Genomic DNA, 18663 nt, shown 5'->3' with positions numbered 1-18663 from the left:
CAGAATCAAGGGGGTAAAGCCGGGGTTTCCCTACCCCATTTTTTTTTTTTTTTTTTTTTTTTTAAAGAGAGTATGTTTTACATAGACCATCTTGTTACTGTTTGAAGACAAGGCCACTGAATGACAGCTGTATTCAGACAAGTACACAGCTAGCATTTGCTTGAACAGAATAATCTGGTTGTCTGCCATCTTTTATAGAAGTGAATAGGAAAAAAAAGGAAAAGGCCTTGAATTATCTCATTTGCTTTCTTCAGTGCCAAAACCAGTTAGAGATGAAGCTTGGCAATTACTGGGCCATGGGACACAAAATGTCTGTTTCAATAGCTTCATGACTGAAGCATCTGGCAGAGAGAAAGCAGATCCGTATCATGTGGCAAATCCTTTCTCCACTTAAAGAGCCCTGGTTTGTGTGTTGAAGTAGACAATTAATTACTTTAACAGTCTCTTATCTGACTCCTCCCCTAACTCAGATTATTTCTGCTTCACCTTTTCTCTCCTCCAACTCAGCAGTGATCCATTTCCCATCTTGGTCAGAGATACTGAAAACTCTCCACCAATCTGAATCTCTACTAATAAATTTTCATAGTACCATCAATGAACTTATTACTAAAAGAGATCTTATCAGAGCAAGAAAAACAAAGGTCAGGGGTCTGTTGCCGATAAGGAAGCTTATTTAAGAACTCTTAATTTCCTAGAGATTTATTCTTGAACACAGATGATGGTGCTAATAGTAATAATAATTTAATAGCAGCAGCTAACTTACTGTGGACTTACTATGTACCAGGCATGGCTCAGAACTTTTCAGTGTACAAACTCATCTCCAGATCCATAGGGGGAAGATCCTGTGAACATTTGCAATGTACCAATGAGGACATTGAAACACTGAGACGTTAAATAATTTGATGAAGGTCACCAGCAGTAAGTGGCAGTAGCCCTGGGAGTCTAGTCCCAAAGTCTAGATTCTTAACCATTATCCTCTATTTCTTTATAACTATAGCAACAACTAACTCAATGTGCATTATGGAACTTCATCATTAAATCTCTGAGTTAGATATCAGGTACGACTACTGTTCCCTGCCTTATAGGTAAGTTCTCTAACTTATGTTTCAGTTCAAGTTACTATCCCAGGGTCATGGATAAGAGCTGAAACCAAGTGCAGTTGCAAGTCAGAGAAGATCAATAAGCAAGAAAGCCAGTGGAAAGCTCCTAATCCCCTATGTCTGGGGTCCTCATCCCCCCCACCCCCGGGCCACAGACTGGTACTGGTTCGTGGCCTGTTAGAAGCCAGGCTGCACAGCAGAAGGTGAGCGGCAGGTAGTTGAGTGAAGCTTCATCTGTACTTGCAGCCACTCCCCAGAGCTAGCATCACTGCCTCAGCTAGACCTCAGATCATCAGGCATTAGATTTAGGGGCACTGGTCCCTGGTGCCAAAAAAGTTGGGGACCACTGCCCTAGGTAACATGGTAGTTTTGTTTCAGCCTGCTCGGAATCTGATTTGACTTTACATCTGAAACAAAACAGTACACAGACTTCTCTGCAGAGGAACTTTTGCTGAATGAGCTTGGTCTCAGGTCAGCCCTACCACACACATGATAACTGCTCCACCCAATTTCACAGAAATAAATGAACAAGAAAAAGCGGCCTCATAATAATTATTCAAATTTTGACAAAACTGCGGGAAGGAGAACATACAGGTGCAGTGGACCAGTACTAAAGATAAATGGGGCATTTTATGTCTGGATCAGCAGCCCTGAGTCAACAAGGTAAGGCCAAAATCGCAAGCTCTAATCTCAACAGGGCTGCTTGATTTACGAAGAGGACAGTTGGAGCTCAAAGAAGAACTGTATGGCCAGCTTACTTCTCGATCAGTTCTGTGAAAAAAGGACCACTAGCTAAATGTAAGTCTGTTAGCTCTACCAGTATGACTTTCTCTTTGTTCACTCTGTCCCTGCTGAAGCAAGAATACTATCCTCAGAAGGCAATGGAGGTTGAACTGGCTCTGAGGCATGACCAACTTGCCAGACTGAAATAGAGACTGGTCAAAAATAGCACAGCTGGAGCCTGGAGGGAAAAGGCTCTAGGGAAGTTTAGCACAGTCTCCACCGTTAAAGAGATTGTAGGAATTTAGGATTGTGTTTAATGAAATCTTCTGAATATCTAAGGTTGTGGAATCTTCTACCCTTCACACTCCCCCCCCCACCCCGAATTTGCTTCCATCCAAGGCCCTAAAAATCCTCTACAATGTCTGGCTTCCTTTTCCTGATTGATGATTCCGGATCAAGAGGTGCCCAGATGCATCAAGCCATAAACTGGGAATCACAGCCCACACCTGGAGCTAGAAGTGTGAATAAGGCAAGTGGGGCTGCATGGATCGCTTGGCCCCTGGGCAAAATCTGGAGGTAGGCCTTTGGGGCCTCAGCAGTCTCTGAAACTTCCATTTACTTGGCTTAGTGAAAGGAAGTTTTTACATTTTGCAAGATGCAAAATGTTAAAAAGGGGCCATTTCAGGGTACTTTATTATTACCCAATCAGATTAGGCTTCAACCGTGAAAACAAACCCAACGAGTAATTCTGGATTATAGAGCTATTGGACTTTTTGTCTGTTTGTTGTTTGCCGTACTTATTTATTAGCTGTTGTAAGTACACAGTAAAATTTTCAAACCATTTCAAGAGAATAGCAGGACTATACAGTGAAAAAGCAAGCTTCCTTGCGCTTCAATCCTCTGGTCTGCCTCCAAGAGGAAGCTCCTGCTGCCAGCTATTAGAGATAGATGATGTACACAGGTTTGTTTGTTTGTTTGTTTTCACACAAATGCACGTGTATTATACAGACTGTTTTGTACTAGTCTCTCCCTTAGTAATGTCTTAGAAATCTCCGTAATTCTTTTAATCAGCTACAGAGTATTCCTCTGCTGGTATGAATAGAATGAATGACCCATAATTTATATAGCCATTGCACTATTAGTAGACACTTCGATTGTTTCCAAACACAAAGAGAGCTGCAATAATAGTCAGAGTTGGGCAGGGGGCTGGAACTTCAGTTAGTTTTGCTTCTTTAAAGGGAGAAAGTCGTCAATAGTAGGTAGGAGCCTAGGTTTTGGAATCAGGGCCACTTAATCAATCACTATTATTATCAGTGTTTTTAGTTATTTGAGAATAGGACATACTCAATAATAGCTAGCAAGACTTTATGATATGTAGTTTGTATACCAGATGGCCAGATACAAGATGTTTTAGTATAGTGATATTTCAATCATAAGCAATAATAATAACTGTGAACATTTATTACTCTGGTCTAGGCTCTGAACTGAGTGCTATACATGCAATGCAGTGCCTCACTGAATGACATGCCAACCCTTTGAGGGAGGTACTAAATTATCAACCTGCCTTAAAAGAAACCGAGGCACAGCTACAGAGAAGCAGGAATTATTCTGAGGGGATTTTACAGCTTGGATTTCTAAATCAGACACACCTGGGTACATTCAACCCAAATCCCACCCCTTACCAATTGAATGGCCTTCAGCATGTCAACTAACCTGACTGTGCCTTAGTTTCCTCTTTCAAAAATGTAAATAACACCAAGTACCAATTTCATAGGTTTCTGGCAGGATCTAGATGAAATAATTACACCAAACAGCTTAGGATATAGCCAGATATAAAGTAAATGCTAACAGGTGGCAGTAATTCAAAGCCAAAAAGCAGTGCCTCAAAACGACACCCCCTCGTTATTCCACCCCTCTCTTAAGCACACCACACACACACTGGAGAGCATAAGCCTGAGACACAAGAGGCTGAGCCATAAATACCCAAAGGCAGGGCCCACACCAGCTTCCTTGCTGCCTGCAGGAACATTTTAGGTCAATGGCCCTGGAAAGCACACAGCAGCACCCACATGAAGCATTCTCAGGCCAGGCAGCAGTAACACGATCCCAGTGCAATTTTTAAAGAGAATGGTATAAATAGCCCCTCTTATTAATAGAGGAGCCTTGCAGTCCGGGACCCCTGGCTGGAGGCCCTCCCTGGTGGGCTTTCCTCAGAGCTGTGGGTAGTGAAGACCGTGTGGCTTGGCAGCAGCTGCACAAGTGTCCTCACGTCCTCCAGGGGCCTCCAACAGGCTCACTTTCTCTCTCCAATCAGCCCACAGTGTTCTGTGGTTCCAGGTCTCCAAAATAAAACCACTGCTAAAAACCACCGCCTGCTGCTTTGCCAGCCTGTGGTTCCTCTCTCACTGAGGTTTCTAGACTAGCATGGCTGTACAGGGTTTAAAAGAAGCGAGAGCTCCTAGGAAACCCTCGAGCCCAGTTAATTTAGAAGCAGTTGTGTGTCAACTATGATTTTTTTCCTTCAATATCCTTCCCCAACTCACCACCCCTCACTCCTGACAGCCTCTTTCTGTCTCCATAATGTATCAGAATTCCCCTAGGGAAAGGCGCAGATATTTTATCAGTGAGAAGTTCCACTGCTCTGGGCACCAGAGAATTTGTCTCATCCACCCCACAATGCAACAACAGGGACTGAAGGCAGTCACAGTGGTGAAAGGTTCAACCTATCAGCTCTCAAGGATTTGTTTCTTAACCATGCACCCAGTTTGGGTAGCTGTTCGATTAGAAAATAGCAGAAGAGAAAAAGAAATAACATTCAGTAAGTCCTTCCCATGTGCAAGGCCCTGGACAAAATTGCCGATTAATAATTATAATAATAACAACAATGTTATTATGTCCACACTGCATAAGAGGAAGGTAAGCACTGAGGTGCTAAATAATTTGTCCAAGGATACGGTCTGGTAAGGGACAGAAACAACTCAAACTTAGGTCTGTCTGCTACCATAATGTGTGTTTTTCCTACTATATCATATTGTATCCATATGATGCAATCTGTCTTTATAACTCCCACACTCAGGAAAGTAGTGTTGCTACAGAGAGCATGGGACACAAGTTAGACTGGGGTGCAGGCCCAGTTCTACCACTTACTAGCTGTGCAATTCCAGTCAATTCTCTGTCCCTTGCTTCCTTCAACTATCTGAAAAAAGTATAAGTGACAATTTGGAGCATCGTGCTTAGCCCAATGGCTAGCTATGGTCAACTTCCACGAGTGCATTTGCAAGAGGAAGGACAGAAGTCATGCTCAAAACAGAAGGCGTGCAGGATGGGGTTAGAAGCCTCACCCTGCCTATAAATGCAACAGGGGTTCAGAGGAGGGAGAAAAGCCAAGTTGTGAAGGGAGAAGGGAGGCTGGACTTAGAGGAGAGTGTGGATTTGAGTAAGAGGTCTGGAGAAATTAGAGGAAATACTCTGTGCCTAGAAAGAGAAGACTGGTGTAGAAAGAGTGATACGAGTTGATTTTCTGTGTTTAAAATCTTCAGTTGAATGTTGCAGGTTAAGATGAGGGATGTGGGAATTTAGGGCAATGCAGCTTCAGGGATAAATGAGTAAGATTTAGAATCGAATGGATCTGAATTCAACTCTCAGATTTACCAGTCATTTAACACTGCACAGGTTTACTTAACTTCTCCGAGCTTCTCTTTCCTCTTCTGTAAAATGGAGAAAATTATTGTAAAAAAAATAATTTAGTCTACGGCTATGCTACCCTGAACAAGCCAAATCCCCTCTGATCTCGGAAGCTAAGCAGGGTTGGGCCTGGTTAGTACCTGGATGGGATCACCTAGGAAGACCAGGTGCTATAGGCGTAAAAAAAAAAAAAGAAAAAGAAAGAAAGAAAGAAGGGATTGTAAGCTGACAAGGTCCTTGCAATCTGTGAGATCAACCAAGGGTTGCCTTGCCTAAAAAAAAGAAAAAGAAAAAAAAGAAAAAAGAAAAAAGAATTTATATCATAGTGTTGGTATGAGGATCAAATGAAGTAGTATTCATCAAAGATTTGGCATGATGCTGCTATAATTGCTGTGGCTGTTGTTACATGTGAAATTTATTTTTAGGACTCATAACCGCACAGGGATATAAAGTACAGCACAGGGAATACAGTCAATAGTATTATAACTATGTATGATGTCAGATAGGTACTAGACTTATCAGGGGGATCACTTCCTAAGTTATATAAATATCTAATTATGCTGCATACTCTGAAACTAATATAATATTGAATGTCAACTATAATTGAAAAAAATAATAAAGTACAAAAAAAAAACAAAACAAACAAAAAACAAGACTCATAACCAGCATCCCCAGTGAAGGACAAGCAGAAGTCATATGTTCTCACTTTAGATCTGGGTGGGGTATAATTTCCAAAAGGTAGAAGGTGACAGAAGGCTGTAGGTTAAGGGAGCCAAACCAATGAAAGTTGAAAGCCTGTTATGGGAAGGAACAAATGGAACAGGAGAGCCAGAGAGAACAACACAGAAACTGCTCACAGGAGTATCTACCATGCCCCCAGTTGATTGGGGTCGGGGGAGGAGGTGGGTAATGATGATTGGAACTGTGGGTCATGTTAGGTCCAGGACCTGGCCACACACCCATACCCACTCATGCAGGCCAGGCACAATGGCCCTCATCCTGTTCCTTCCTGAGGACCTGTATTTGCAGTCCTTCCTGTGCACATCATTCATATCTGCTCAACTGTCACCTTCCTACCATCCAGCTCTGTTATCACCCCTCCAAAATTACAAAAGAAAAACTCCTCACATTACCATGTTCTCTTCCCCACCTTACACTTACCACTAATAAGTCTTACTAATTTCCTTGTCCAGTACATGTCTTCCTCCATCTTAATGTAAACTCTGAGAGAGAATAAGTTTGTCTGCAGAGCTGAGTTTGGGTGAGGAGAAGTACAACACTTAATGGGCTGCCAAAAAAATCAGTAACCAGGATAAAGACTATTTTACTGTAGTATTTTTAAAATATCAAAATGAATGTACATAAAATCCATGATGAACAAAATATCTAAATTTTAACATCAAGATAGGATCAGCAACAGTACCATATCAAGCCATACTGGAATTTGAGGGCAAAAGGAAAAAAATCAGTCACTGATCTTGTCTTTACTTAAACTTTTTATATTTTACTTATGATGGATTTCTTTACATTCACTTTTATTTTTTAAATATTGCATTAAAATATCGTTTATCTCAAATGCTGAGTTTCTGGTGCCCCTTAAATTCTGCACCTGAGGCAAATGCCTCGCTTGCCTCACCCCAGTCCCAGCCCTGTCTGTCTGTCCTATTTACCACTGTACTCCCAGCACGCAGAGCGATGTCTGGCAAACAGGAGGCACTCAAATAAATGTTAAAGGAAAGCTTGAATAATGCCAAAAGAAATACCTCAATTTTTTGTCCAATCCTAAAAGGAACCACTAAGCTTGGAGACTTAACACACAGAAACTGGATATCCTAACCACAGGCATTAAAGATAGCTTGGATCAGGAAGAAGCACTGGGTTATGAACCCAACCAGCTACTTGATAAACTAGGTTTATCATCTTGGGTGACTATGTTGGGCTCAACTGTATCTGCTCAAAATTTATATGTTAATTTATGTGCAAGTATTTTGCAAATTGTACCAGCTGATGAAATTAAATTTCCTTTAGATGAATCATTAACAATGGAATCAAAGAATAATAAACAAGGATTTCTATCTGTTACACATAATAGCCAGAATGTATAAGCACTGGGTAAGTATTTATGGAATATCCATGTACCATATGTAGTTTTACTAATAAATAAGTAAATAAATAAATAAAAAAACAAACAGGAAATTCAAAAAATTTCAATTTACATGGTAAAGTAATAAAAATGTAAGGATATATAAGAAACATACAAAAACTATTAATATATACATTTTGATCCCAAAGTTATATGTATAGAGGTTTTTCACTGAGTCTACACAAAGGTTATGTATGGGTGATAATACTGGTGATTGGTCTTTACATGTTTCTATAGTTTCTAAATTTTCTGCTGTAGGTATGCATGACCTATGTAAAAGTGTCTGTAAAGTCCCTGTGAAACTAAAATTCCTGATAATCCTAACATTCATTTTAAAAGCAGAATTCTTTACATTAAAAAGAAGAAAAGACTGAGGCCTGGTTTAAAGAACACTGCAAGAGGCAGCAAGCCTAAAGTTCCAAAGGCAGTAATGCAGAGCTCTGTTTAGAGATGCTTGAGAGGAAAGGTAAGCCTCTATTGTCTATTCTTTTATACCTTAATTTCCTGGAAAACAGAAGGGCGGGGCTGGCTCATATACCTCTGCTGAACAGGCTGCTCTACCTCCCTGGGAACAGTGGGGAAGTACCCACCAGGTGTGTTAACCCAGTTGGTACACAAGCCTTCCCACAGGGAGGGGACTCTCTTACACACCCACCATGTTCCTGTGATTTCCAGTAAGTCCATACCTACTGGACTATAACACACCCACCACTGACTGCCTAGGAAAAAGAGGTGGGCTGCAGTGAAGGAGAGAGCTAAGTAAGCAGTACAATTTGTCACTGACAACCTTAATGCAAATGTTCCTTCTAACAAGTTTAGAATGCTGAACAAGGAAGGACAGTGAGCAATGCTGCAATATGAGAGGGTTTTCCCAAGGAGCTCTCCATCCCTCTAACCCCCCAGAGGTTTGGGTAAGAACACTCACACTTCCTGTAGATTCGGCAAGTCCTCAAAACCAGAAGGGTCAATCTCAGAAAGTTTGTTGTAGCTCAGGTTTCTGATAAAGGGAGAAGAAAGAAAGAAAAAAAAGTTGAATCAACATGACATTACACTCAAAATTCAAGAATCTTCTATCCCATCCCTTCAAAAAAACTAAACCCTCTCCCTCATGATTGCCCCATCTCACGCATTATTTTAAGTAACCTTATACTGAGATTTACAGATATATCTCCTCCACACACATCCATAAACAAATCGCTGTGAAAATCTCAAATCACTTGAGATCGGCTAAACTCAAATGAATTTCAATCGATACTATTCACCACTTAGCAACTTTTAAAGAAATTCTAAGGTAAGCCAGACCTCTACCTACATTAGAGTGTGCTGGTCCAAGGCTATTCTAAATGGTACTTTTTAATTAATGTTTTACGAAAGCATCAAACAGGATCAAGCAGTACTAAAGAAAAAAAAAAATGACCCTTCACTGTCTAAAAATCAATGGTTCTCAATCAGGACTGACATTTGGCAATGTCAAGACATTTTCAGTTGTCATGACTGCAGGGAAAGGGGCGTTTGTTACTGGCATCTGGTGGGTGGAGGCCAAGGATGCTGCTAAACATCCTACATGCACAGGACGGCCCTTTACTACAAATAATTATCTAGCCCTAAGTGTCAATAGTAATCTTAAGAGGTTGAGAAACCCTGGTCTAAACAAGAACTTAAGACAAAAACTCACATGTATAGTCAAAGTTGAAAGGACTGTTTAGAACGTGAATACTATAAGATCTTAATCATAAATCTATATATGAACACAGCATTCCTATCACCAATGGATAAATACTGGAAGTGATAAATCACAAAGGAGCCAGGAGCCACGGTCGTAGGAAATTCATGATTGTTGTTAACCAAAGGCAGCGAAAGCTGCACACGTGAAGAATCTTCTCAAGATGATGGCATCTGTCACAATTATTCAGAACTACATCTCTTTCTCCTTCACCACCAGCCCCCTCAAGCTGCATCCTTAGAGGGAGACATGCAACATGGGAAATGTGTGGTCAGGTGAGCTTCTCAGATCACACTCTCATCACAGGCCAGGTTAATTAATCTTTTAGGAACAAAATCCACAGAGATGTGATCCATCTGGGCCGTATTTATGGCACACGTTTCTTGCTCCCTGCCACCAAAATATACCCAGTCTTGTGTAAGCAGAAAGAGATTAACATTTTTCATCTCAGCTATTAATTCCAATGACATTACTGCCAATTAACAGTAATAACTAATTATGAGTTTAAAGTCTAGCTCTTAAGGGGCACAGTATCATCACATAAGCGGCAACTATCTTTTAAACTTACTCCAGAGACACTGCAATCAATACTAACCTAGAGCTGATGGCCATTTCACTGTCAACTCAAGACATTCATTTAAATAAAAGCCCAGCTACACTTGCAATTAAGGGTACATCTGTGTCCGGGCAATAGCCTGAATTAAAAGCAATTTGTTCAGAGATTATGTTATTATAAAAAATTGAAGGTGGTAATTTTTAAAACCACATATTGTGTGAGCTTATCTGTACTTGGGGGTATTTATGGTTGAGTACACAGAAATCAACAGATTAGACTCGGAAAAGTACATCTACAAATGGAGAGAATTCGCCCACATCAGAAAAGGGACTAGATAGAATGAAATTGTCTTCTATTTTGAGCACATTATCATAAAAAGAGGGGAACTGAAATATCGTTTCTGGATCTAAAGATACTGTGAACTCACAATGACTATAAGATTTGTATCTCCATAGGTAATGCAAGTTGTTGAGCTGCAGGAGACATCAGAGAATCATTCAGAAACCACAAAGGCACCATCACCCCACCAGGTGTGGAATGAAGCTGACAGAGCAGTACCTGCCTGCCAGCCCTTCTAACGGGGCATTTGCTCCTGTCTCTACAAACAAAGGCAGTGCAGACCAGTCTTTTCCATTTTCAAGAGAAATTCAAACTTGGAATTCTTATATGAAATATTTTCAATTCTTAAAAAAAAAACAAAATAGTAACCCTGGATGGGCCAAACAGAACATATCTGAAGGCCACATTTGGGCTGAGGACCACCAGTTCTCAACCGCTCATCTAGGCCACTGAATCTTGAGACTATTAAGTTCAAATGAATGACTTGTTTCTGGCTTATACATTTGTAGCCAGGGGTAGAGCTGGGGCTCACAGGATCTAGGTCTCAAGCAATCAAATGGTGGCCCCATTTTCAACTACCTAGAATAAAATCACTTCATGGCTACTTGAAAAAAGATCTTCCATAAGCTAGTCTTATCAAGAAACCAAGCAGCATCAGGACCTAACACTGAGATCCCAGTAAGCAGCAATGAACATGAAGATATCTGTAAGTGGAAATTAAAGCTCTCATGGGTCGGCCTGGGTGCAGTGATGCTTCAACTTCCAATGAACTAGGAAAGCCGCATACCAACAAATGAGTGTCAAGCACACTGGCTTTAAAGGGTAACTCTCTGCTCGAAGCGCCTACTCAGAGAAATTACAGAGAAAAGAAGAGAGAAGAAAGAGGCTGAAGTTAAGGTCCCCTGGAACAGCTTCTACTTTTGGACCAAAGCTGCCTAGCTTTTAAGTCTGAGAAGTGACTAATCCTGCAACCCAGGACAGCCTGTTGATCACCAATTGCTTGACCAGGAAATGGGGAAAATATTTACTATATTCTCTCTGACGAACATAATCTGAAATAAAATCCTCAGAGAAATTTTCTTGTTTGCTCATTTCAGGGAAACAAATTCCCAGCATAACAATTTTTTTTTTATTGCGGTAAAATATACATAACATAAAATTTACCATCTTAACCATTTTTAAGTGTACATACAGTTCAGTGGCATTAAGTACATTCACATCGTATGCAACCATCACCATTATCCGTCTGTAGAACTTTTTAATCTCCAACTGAAATATAGTACCTCTTAAACAGTAGCTCCCCATCTTTCCCCATCCCCTACTCCAGGCCTGGCAAACCCCATTCTGCTTCCTGTTTCTATGGAATGTGACTATTCAAAGTACTTCCTATAAGTGGAACCATACAGTATTTGTCTTTTTGTGTCCGGCTTATTTCCTTAGCATAGTATCATATTGTAGCATATGTTAGAATTTCCTTCCCATTCGAGGCTGAATAATATTCCATTGTATATATGTATGTGTGTGCATATATACATATATATGTATATGCAGGTGCACACACGTGCACACGCACATACACATTTTGTTTATCTGTTCAGTAGTTGATAGGCATTTGGGTTATTTCCACCTGTCGACTATTGTGAATAATGTTGCTATTAGCACTGGTATAATTTTTCTAGCACAATTTTTAAATAAAGTTGTTGAACCCTTTGACTGCTATGGTTACTGACATTCATTTTTCAATGATTAAAAAAACTACATACATTTATTCAATCCAATAACTATGCAGAGAGGGGTGTGAATTCTCATCTCAGTTCCTAAGAATAATCAAAGGGTTAATCAGTGAAAAACCTTTAATGAGGGTTTTTTTTCAGGTGGCAGCTGACATACACACAAATCTAAAGCATCTCACTTATTTCTACAAACACGATCACTCCGTACCCGGCCGGACATCTCAATGTGTCTTAAGTTGAAGGTTTCAGATTCTCCCGTCAAAACAATTCATCTGTCAGCAGGACAGATGCTGTCAAAAGCATTTCTACACCTTTCAGTGGCAAAGAAGAGCGGAAAGAAATCTCAGGGAATTTAGTTACTGCCAATTGCAGCTTTCATTAAACATTTTGTCAGTTATTGTCATAACACAAATTTTCCCTATTCTTATACAAAGGGTGCGCAAATCTTTGAACAATTGAGCCCAGCCATAGATATTCTTTCAGCTAATCTGCTGAAAGATGACCGTCCAGCCTACCATTTGCAGAACACACAAGAGGCACCTCTGCCCAGAACAGCTCAAGTTTTATCCAGGTTTTATTTGTGTCTGAAAAGCAAAATGTTTAACAGTGCACAACAACAATCTGCATTTTCCCTAATGAGGCCCCCTACCAACCCTACAGAATTGGAAGAGCTAAGACTTTAAATAGCTGAGAAATCCCCACCAGTATGTAAACCTGTGGTGTCTAATACCATAGCCACTAGCCACTCGGCTACTGATGTTTATATTTAAACTACTTAAGATTATATAAAATTAAAAATTCCCTTCTTCGGCTGCACTAGCCACAGCGCAAGTGTTCAACTGACTGACACAGGTGGCTAACAACGACCATACTGCATGATGCAGACAGAGGACATTTCTGTCATCACTGAAACGTCTATTAAACTGTGCTGTATCATGGAATAATCAACCAATATTTCTAGATCATGAAATCATCAACAAATATTTAAAATGAAATGGCATTCATAGGACAAACTTGGATTTTAACAATAGATTTTAATTTCCCAATAATTCAAGAGCTTTGTTTAAAAATGTGGTAGGGGATGGACATAGACATTAGCCTACATCTTTTAAGGACACAAAGTTCTTAACCATCCAACAGAAGAAAAGGCCTTTGAAAACTCATTTCACGAGGAAGACACTCTCAACAACAAAAACAAAAATGTTCTCTGAGACTAACTCTATAGGCTTAATCAGTATTTACATAATCTGACCAGCATCTTTCTGGATTATAACCAGAACCACCTATTACAAACTTGGCAAAGGCCATTCAAGGCTGGCAAACAATAATTCATTGACTTCTTGGAAGTCAAGGGGTAAAAAGTTCCTTTTGCTTTGGAGTAAGCTGTAGTGAGGAGATAACCCCAACATCGTTGGATGACATAATTAGGACTTCGTCCTCAAAAACAAGCACAAACCAGACAATACAGACGAGACCTCTCGCTCCAAAGAGCAGCACAGTACATGGCTGTACTTTTCAACATTAATAGCAATCATAATTCAAAGTGGAAGGAACTAGTCCTAAATCTGTGACAATCATTCCCTGGGGAAGGAGGTTTTCATACTCAGTTTGGTTTCCGGGCCAGGCTATTTCCCATTACTTAACCCCGTCTGGACTCCTGAACGTCACTGTACTTTGCATATTTTAAGCTTTCAGATGTTTGCTAAACTGAATAATACAGCCAGAAAGAAAAGTGTGAGGCAATCCAATGATCCAACTATTGAGGCACCCAGGACTAGCCTGGAAATTTCTTGTTTCTCAAGAAACTGTGGGCTCCAGCTAGACAACCCTAGATAACCTTAGAAATTGCATCGTTTGCCACCATTTAAGAAAGAGTCACCTGCTTAGGACTAACTGGGAAAAAGGGATCAGTCCTTTCAAATTTCAAGGGGTGTGGGTAAGGAAGAACATATAACTTTGTTAAAGTTTTTTAATCCTTTAAACTTTGAAAGCCATTTCTGCTGCTTTTTTACCTTCTGAGGAATTATATGTAGTACACATCAAGTTCCAGTGAAATCACCACATTATGTTCCCTATAAGGGTTTGAGAAAAAGAGAGTTCTTTTAAAATCTAGAATATTAGATGTCCTTATCTTTTGTTTCTATTGTGATATTTTCCCCTCATTAACCAAACACTACAACTAAACAGCAAGCCATTTCTGCTGCTTTTTTACCTTCTGAGGAATTATATGTAGTACACATCAAGTTCCAATGAAATCACCACATTATGTTCCCTATAAGAGTTTGAGAAAAAGAGAGTTCTTTTAAAATCTAGAATATTAGATGTCCTTATCTTTTTTTTCTATTGTGATGTTTTCCCCTCATTAACCAAACACTACAACTAAACGGCCTAATAATACACATTAAAGGGTTATATTAAGAATGAAACTGCATATTAAACTAGAACCATTCTTGTAGCATCCTCACCCAAGAATTCCCATTCAGGAGAAGTTTCTGTATGTGCTGCCATCTTTCTTCAGTAAGCTAAGCAAGCAACATATTCTCTAAACTCAGGCTTGGAAAAAGAAACACATTCTGCAAATAATAAAATCCAAAAATCACTCAGATATTAACTCAATATTATTAGCTCATTTTGTAAGCTTTTAGTCAAGTTATATTTAAGAAAGTCAGTAATGAATCAGTTACCTCAGTTTTTGAAAATATCACATAGATAATTCTCTGTGCAAATAAGGCTTCCAGCAATTCAAAAGAATAGGCACTAGCCATAATATAAGGACCCCAGAGTCACCACTGACTTTTATTCCTTAAAACCTGCTATAGAAATCAGTGTGGGCCTCTGAATTCTGATGCTTAAGACATTATCTGAGAGAAGTCACCATGCTGCTTCCATAATCCCAGGCATCTTACATGTGCCCTAATAGTGCACCCATCTTACACCAACCTATGGTTAATTTAAGCACAGGTCTAAGTCTTTGTCCTTTAGCACCCAACAGATATCAAATTCAACAAATATTCATTGAGTGTTTATCTGCAATGTATACTGTGCTCTGATAAATTCTGACACAAATTAGGATGAGATTTTAGTCCATGACCTTAAGGAGTTTACAACCTACTGGTCAGATAAGACTCTGGAGCAAATAATTACAGCAAAAGATTCTAATATGGCAAGCATCTTGTGAATGGTAGACCAGGAGTTGCAAATTGGTGGCTTTTGGGCCAAAGCTGGACTGCAGGGAAATTTGTTTGTTTCTGACTGAACAGTGTTTGAAGAAACTGAAGGTTTTCACTAAAAAAAAATAAAAGCTTCAGTTTCTCTTGAAAATAATCACTGGGCCAGCATTCCTGATAGCCAACGATCAGCTACATTTATTCAGTAAGTACTCCAGTTGACCACAGATCTCTCCACTCCTATTGTCTCACCCAGGTCCTCCTTACTCAGTTGCAGTATTTGTCTGGCCCCTGTAAGCATGAGTCTGTCATCCCCAGTATGGATACCACTGATTATAGACGGCTTCAGAGCAGGGAATATCAGTATGATAAGAAAGGTATGTCAGAAAAAGACCTTAGTTAGACCTGGAAAAAGGGTAGAAGAACACAGTTTTTGAGGAAGAGTAACAGAAAATAAGGCCAGAAATGTTAAATTAGGCATAGAGGGTATAAAGCTTTAAAAAAAGAAAGAAAGAAAAAGAACGAACGGAAAAAGTCAAGTCAAGTAGTCAGGGCTTCCTAGAAAGCAGAGGGGCAAGACACGAATGGTTTTAGGGCAAAGTCAAGAAAAGTAGCCAGATTCACAACCTACCAGGCAGTACTAGTCAAGGGTTATACAAACCTTAACAAATCACAGGGCCAGGTCCCTCTTGTATGTTAATCTATAGGACCATTTCCCCAATGGCAGAATATCTCCTTGTCCAACTACTTAAAGTTTTGACTAAAACAGTCCAGAGGGCCACTATCACTGAAGGCAATCAGTGTTTGCCTTCTATAACATTCCTTAAAACAGGAGATTCTGGGATCTGGTTTTCTTACCAAACTAAGATGTTGGCCAAAGGGAAACAAAGTAATTGGGTGTGACATGGTTTCGTTATTTAAGCACTCTCATGCTTGGTTGTGCGGTGGAATTGGGCGAAGCCCACAAATTTCCCGCAACAGTCTCTCGTTAAACATGGTATGTGCATCGCTAACTTCTAAAGATTAATTAACTTAATTAAGAGGAGGCACTCCAGCACACCAGCTCTGCAGTTGGTGGGCACTTCACAAACAAAGGGAATTTGCAAAGGGAATAGCTGCTGGCCACAGGCGGACCCTCCCACAAAGGGAACACCACCCAGGACCATCCCAGCAAGGAAGAGATACCTACAGCCGCCGTTTAGTTTTACTATTAGAGAAGTGGCTTTGCAGGAGACTTGAAAATGAGCAGGGGGAAGAGAGGGGTCAAGAGTTTGGTCAACTATTCTCTACTTTATCATCTCTTAAAAGGGATCACAAATTTGCCCTTTCAGAGTCCTCAAGCTTTACAAGACTTTCCAAACTCATCACCTCCACAATAGGACCCTTTCACCCTTTCTAGACACCATTCAGCACACAGCTTAATCTTGACCTAAAAGCCTGGCCACAATGCGGGACAGAGGGTGGTCAGTGTCTCAGAGCCAAGCGCTCCCTTCCCCCATCAATCTCTTCTCACATCCTGAGGCACAGGCACTCCAGTGAGAGCAGAGGGCTTATCAGTCATGACCCAGAGGGGACAGAAAGTGCAGCAAGGACCGGTGCTCGCCTCTGGCAATACATTCAGAGGCCAGGGTTTGGATGGAGGAGGATTCTCCTAAATGGAAACCTCACTCTACTGAAGCAGGAAACGGGTGACTCTTGCTTCTATAGTAGTCAAAACAAGTCAGGAAAAAGGGACAGGAAGTGAGGGACACAGTAACCTAGTGGATAAATCTGGAATCCTCAGTTCGCCACATGCTTTGTAAAGTGTACCAGTACTCTTCTGGTCGTGGATTAATGTTTTCCTTTCCTAACACCGTCACCTGTACACCTCTGCCCCTACAAATGTCTACTTTGAGGAGATTAGCTTCCTGTAAAACCACCATTGCAAAATATAGGGTGTTAATTAAAAGTGTGATATAGCCTTAAAATTCATTAATCTGGGGTTTACATATGAAAAATGCAAACTAGCAACATCTTATGAACACTTCTTTGATTGAATGTGTCACCCAACAGAATTTGTGTAAAAGCTGGCATGACTACCAACCATCAGTGATTCTGGGATCCATTTCCTTTCCCAACACACTGAAATGATTCTTCACTTAACAGTGAGTGATTTCATGCTCTTCGTGTCCACACGTAAAGGTCCTGAGAGGAACTTCCCTATCAGACAGGAAAATAACTATTTTAACACAAAAAAATTTTAAGGGACGAATGACAATGGGTGTAACAACCTTCCAAGGTGAGAGCTGTCATAAGGAAAACCCTTTGGGAAGAAAGAAGTTCCTAAGGGTGTACTTTGGAGTCTCATCAGCTTCCACTTGAACTTACATGCATCATTTATTTTTCCAACTGAAATTACACCCACTACTCGTTAATGTCTCTAACATTTCTGTGCCTGTGTGAAGGCCAAGCATCCAAAATCTATAAAGCTAATACAAAAATCCAGGTTTACTTGCATTTGCCACAATATTCGACATTCTAGATAAAGTACAAGGTTCCTTCAAATATTATCAAACATTCACAACACTATCTTCTAGGTTTTCAATATCATCTTCTAGGTTTGTAATATCAAATATTATCTCCTAGGTTTATCCCTTCCTTTCCCAGCTACCTCAACACTTAAAAATGAAGATTACTCATATATACAGAACAGATCCCTGATGTGGAGTCCACCAAATTTGAAAACTGAATTTACCCACAACTTTTCAAGAATATATCTACTGTATTATAGGGAGGCATGCAAGGGTCTCTAGCTAAGTATTTTTTAAAGAAAACGTACAATTTTAAAAGGTCAGCCTCCTGGCTAACAGTTATTTTGCTGACTTTATTAGTTAGCTTATCGACTTGAGATCTCGTTCTGTCAATTTTTCCATTGTGCTTTTTAAAGTTTACATGTGTCATGAAATGCCTAGCTGAAGCCAAAAGGCAACATTTTTCTTTCTACGATACTAAGACGTCATGAAACACTGTCAACTTAAAAGCTCGTCTCCATCATTTTCTCAGGGCCACGGTGACTTCTTTGGCTCTGGTTACTGAAATGGTTGAAAAGATACTAAGACAAAATGCAACAAACATAGTATTTAAGCATGCATTACTTTACACAGACTGTTTTCTGCTATTAAAATATGGAACTTCCTGTTCATTGAAATTATGAGCACAAAGAATCAGCTGATGTGTGTGACCTCTATCCTTGAACATATTAAAATTTTACTATGTCAAACAGAAAACTAGCCATGAAAATGACGGAGCCACAATATACTTTCATTTATTAAAATTTTTAAAAAGCATTCACCAAGTCCTCTAAAAATGATGCCTCACCTCTTCCACATGGCCATCTACATTCACTGAGGCCAGTGCATCCTAAAGTCAAGAGCTCCTTTCTCTCTCTTTCTCTCTTGCTCTGTGTGTGTGTGTGCGTGTCTGTCTCTGTCTCTGTCTCTGTCTCTGTCTCTGTCT

At 40.0% G+C, this 18663-nt stretch overlaps 1 protein-coding gene and 1 pseudogene across 1 annotated transcript in view; one reads left to right on the top strand and one right to left on the bottom strand.

Moving 5' to 3' along the window:
• The window catches only part of LRIG1 (leucine rich repeats and immunoglobulin like domains 1), a 109216-nt gene that overhangs the window by 65287 nt on the left and 25266 nt on the right, over positions 1–18663 (bottom strand). The window contains exon 2 of the mRNA XM_006917487.3: positions 8576–8647. Coding sequence (XP_006917549.1) covers positions 8576–8647 — 72 coding nt within the window. The remainder of the gene's footprint in view (positions 1–8575; positions 8648–18663) is intronic.
• On the top strand, positions 5570–5686 carry LOC112484443 (annotated as a pseudogene).

This window comes from Pteropus alecto, unplaced genomic scaffold (genome assembly GCF_000325575.1).
Source record: "Pteropus alecto unplaced genomic scaffold, ASM32557v1 scaffold75, whole genome shotgun sequence".
Classification (NCBI taxonomy): Eukaryota; Metazoa; Chordata; class Mammalia; order Chiroptera; family Pteropodidae; genus Pteropus; species Pteropus alecto.
This window is presented reverse-complemented; position numbering and strand designations above follow the sequence as displayed.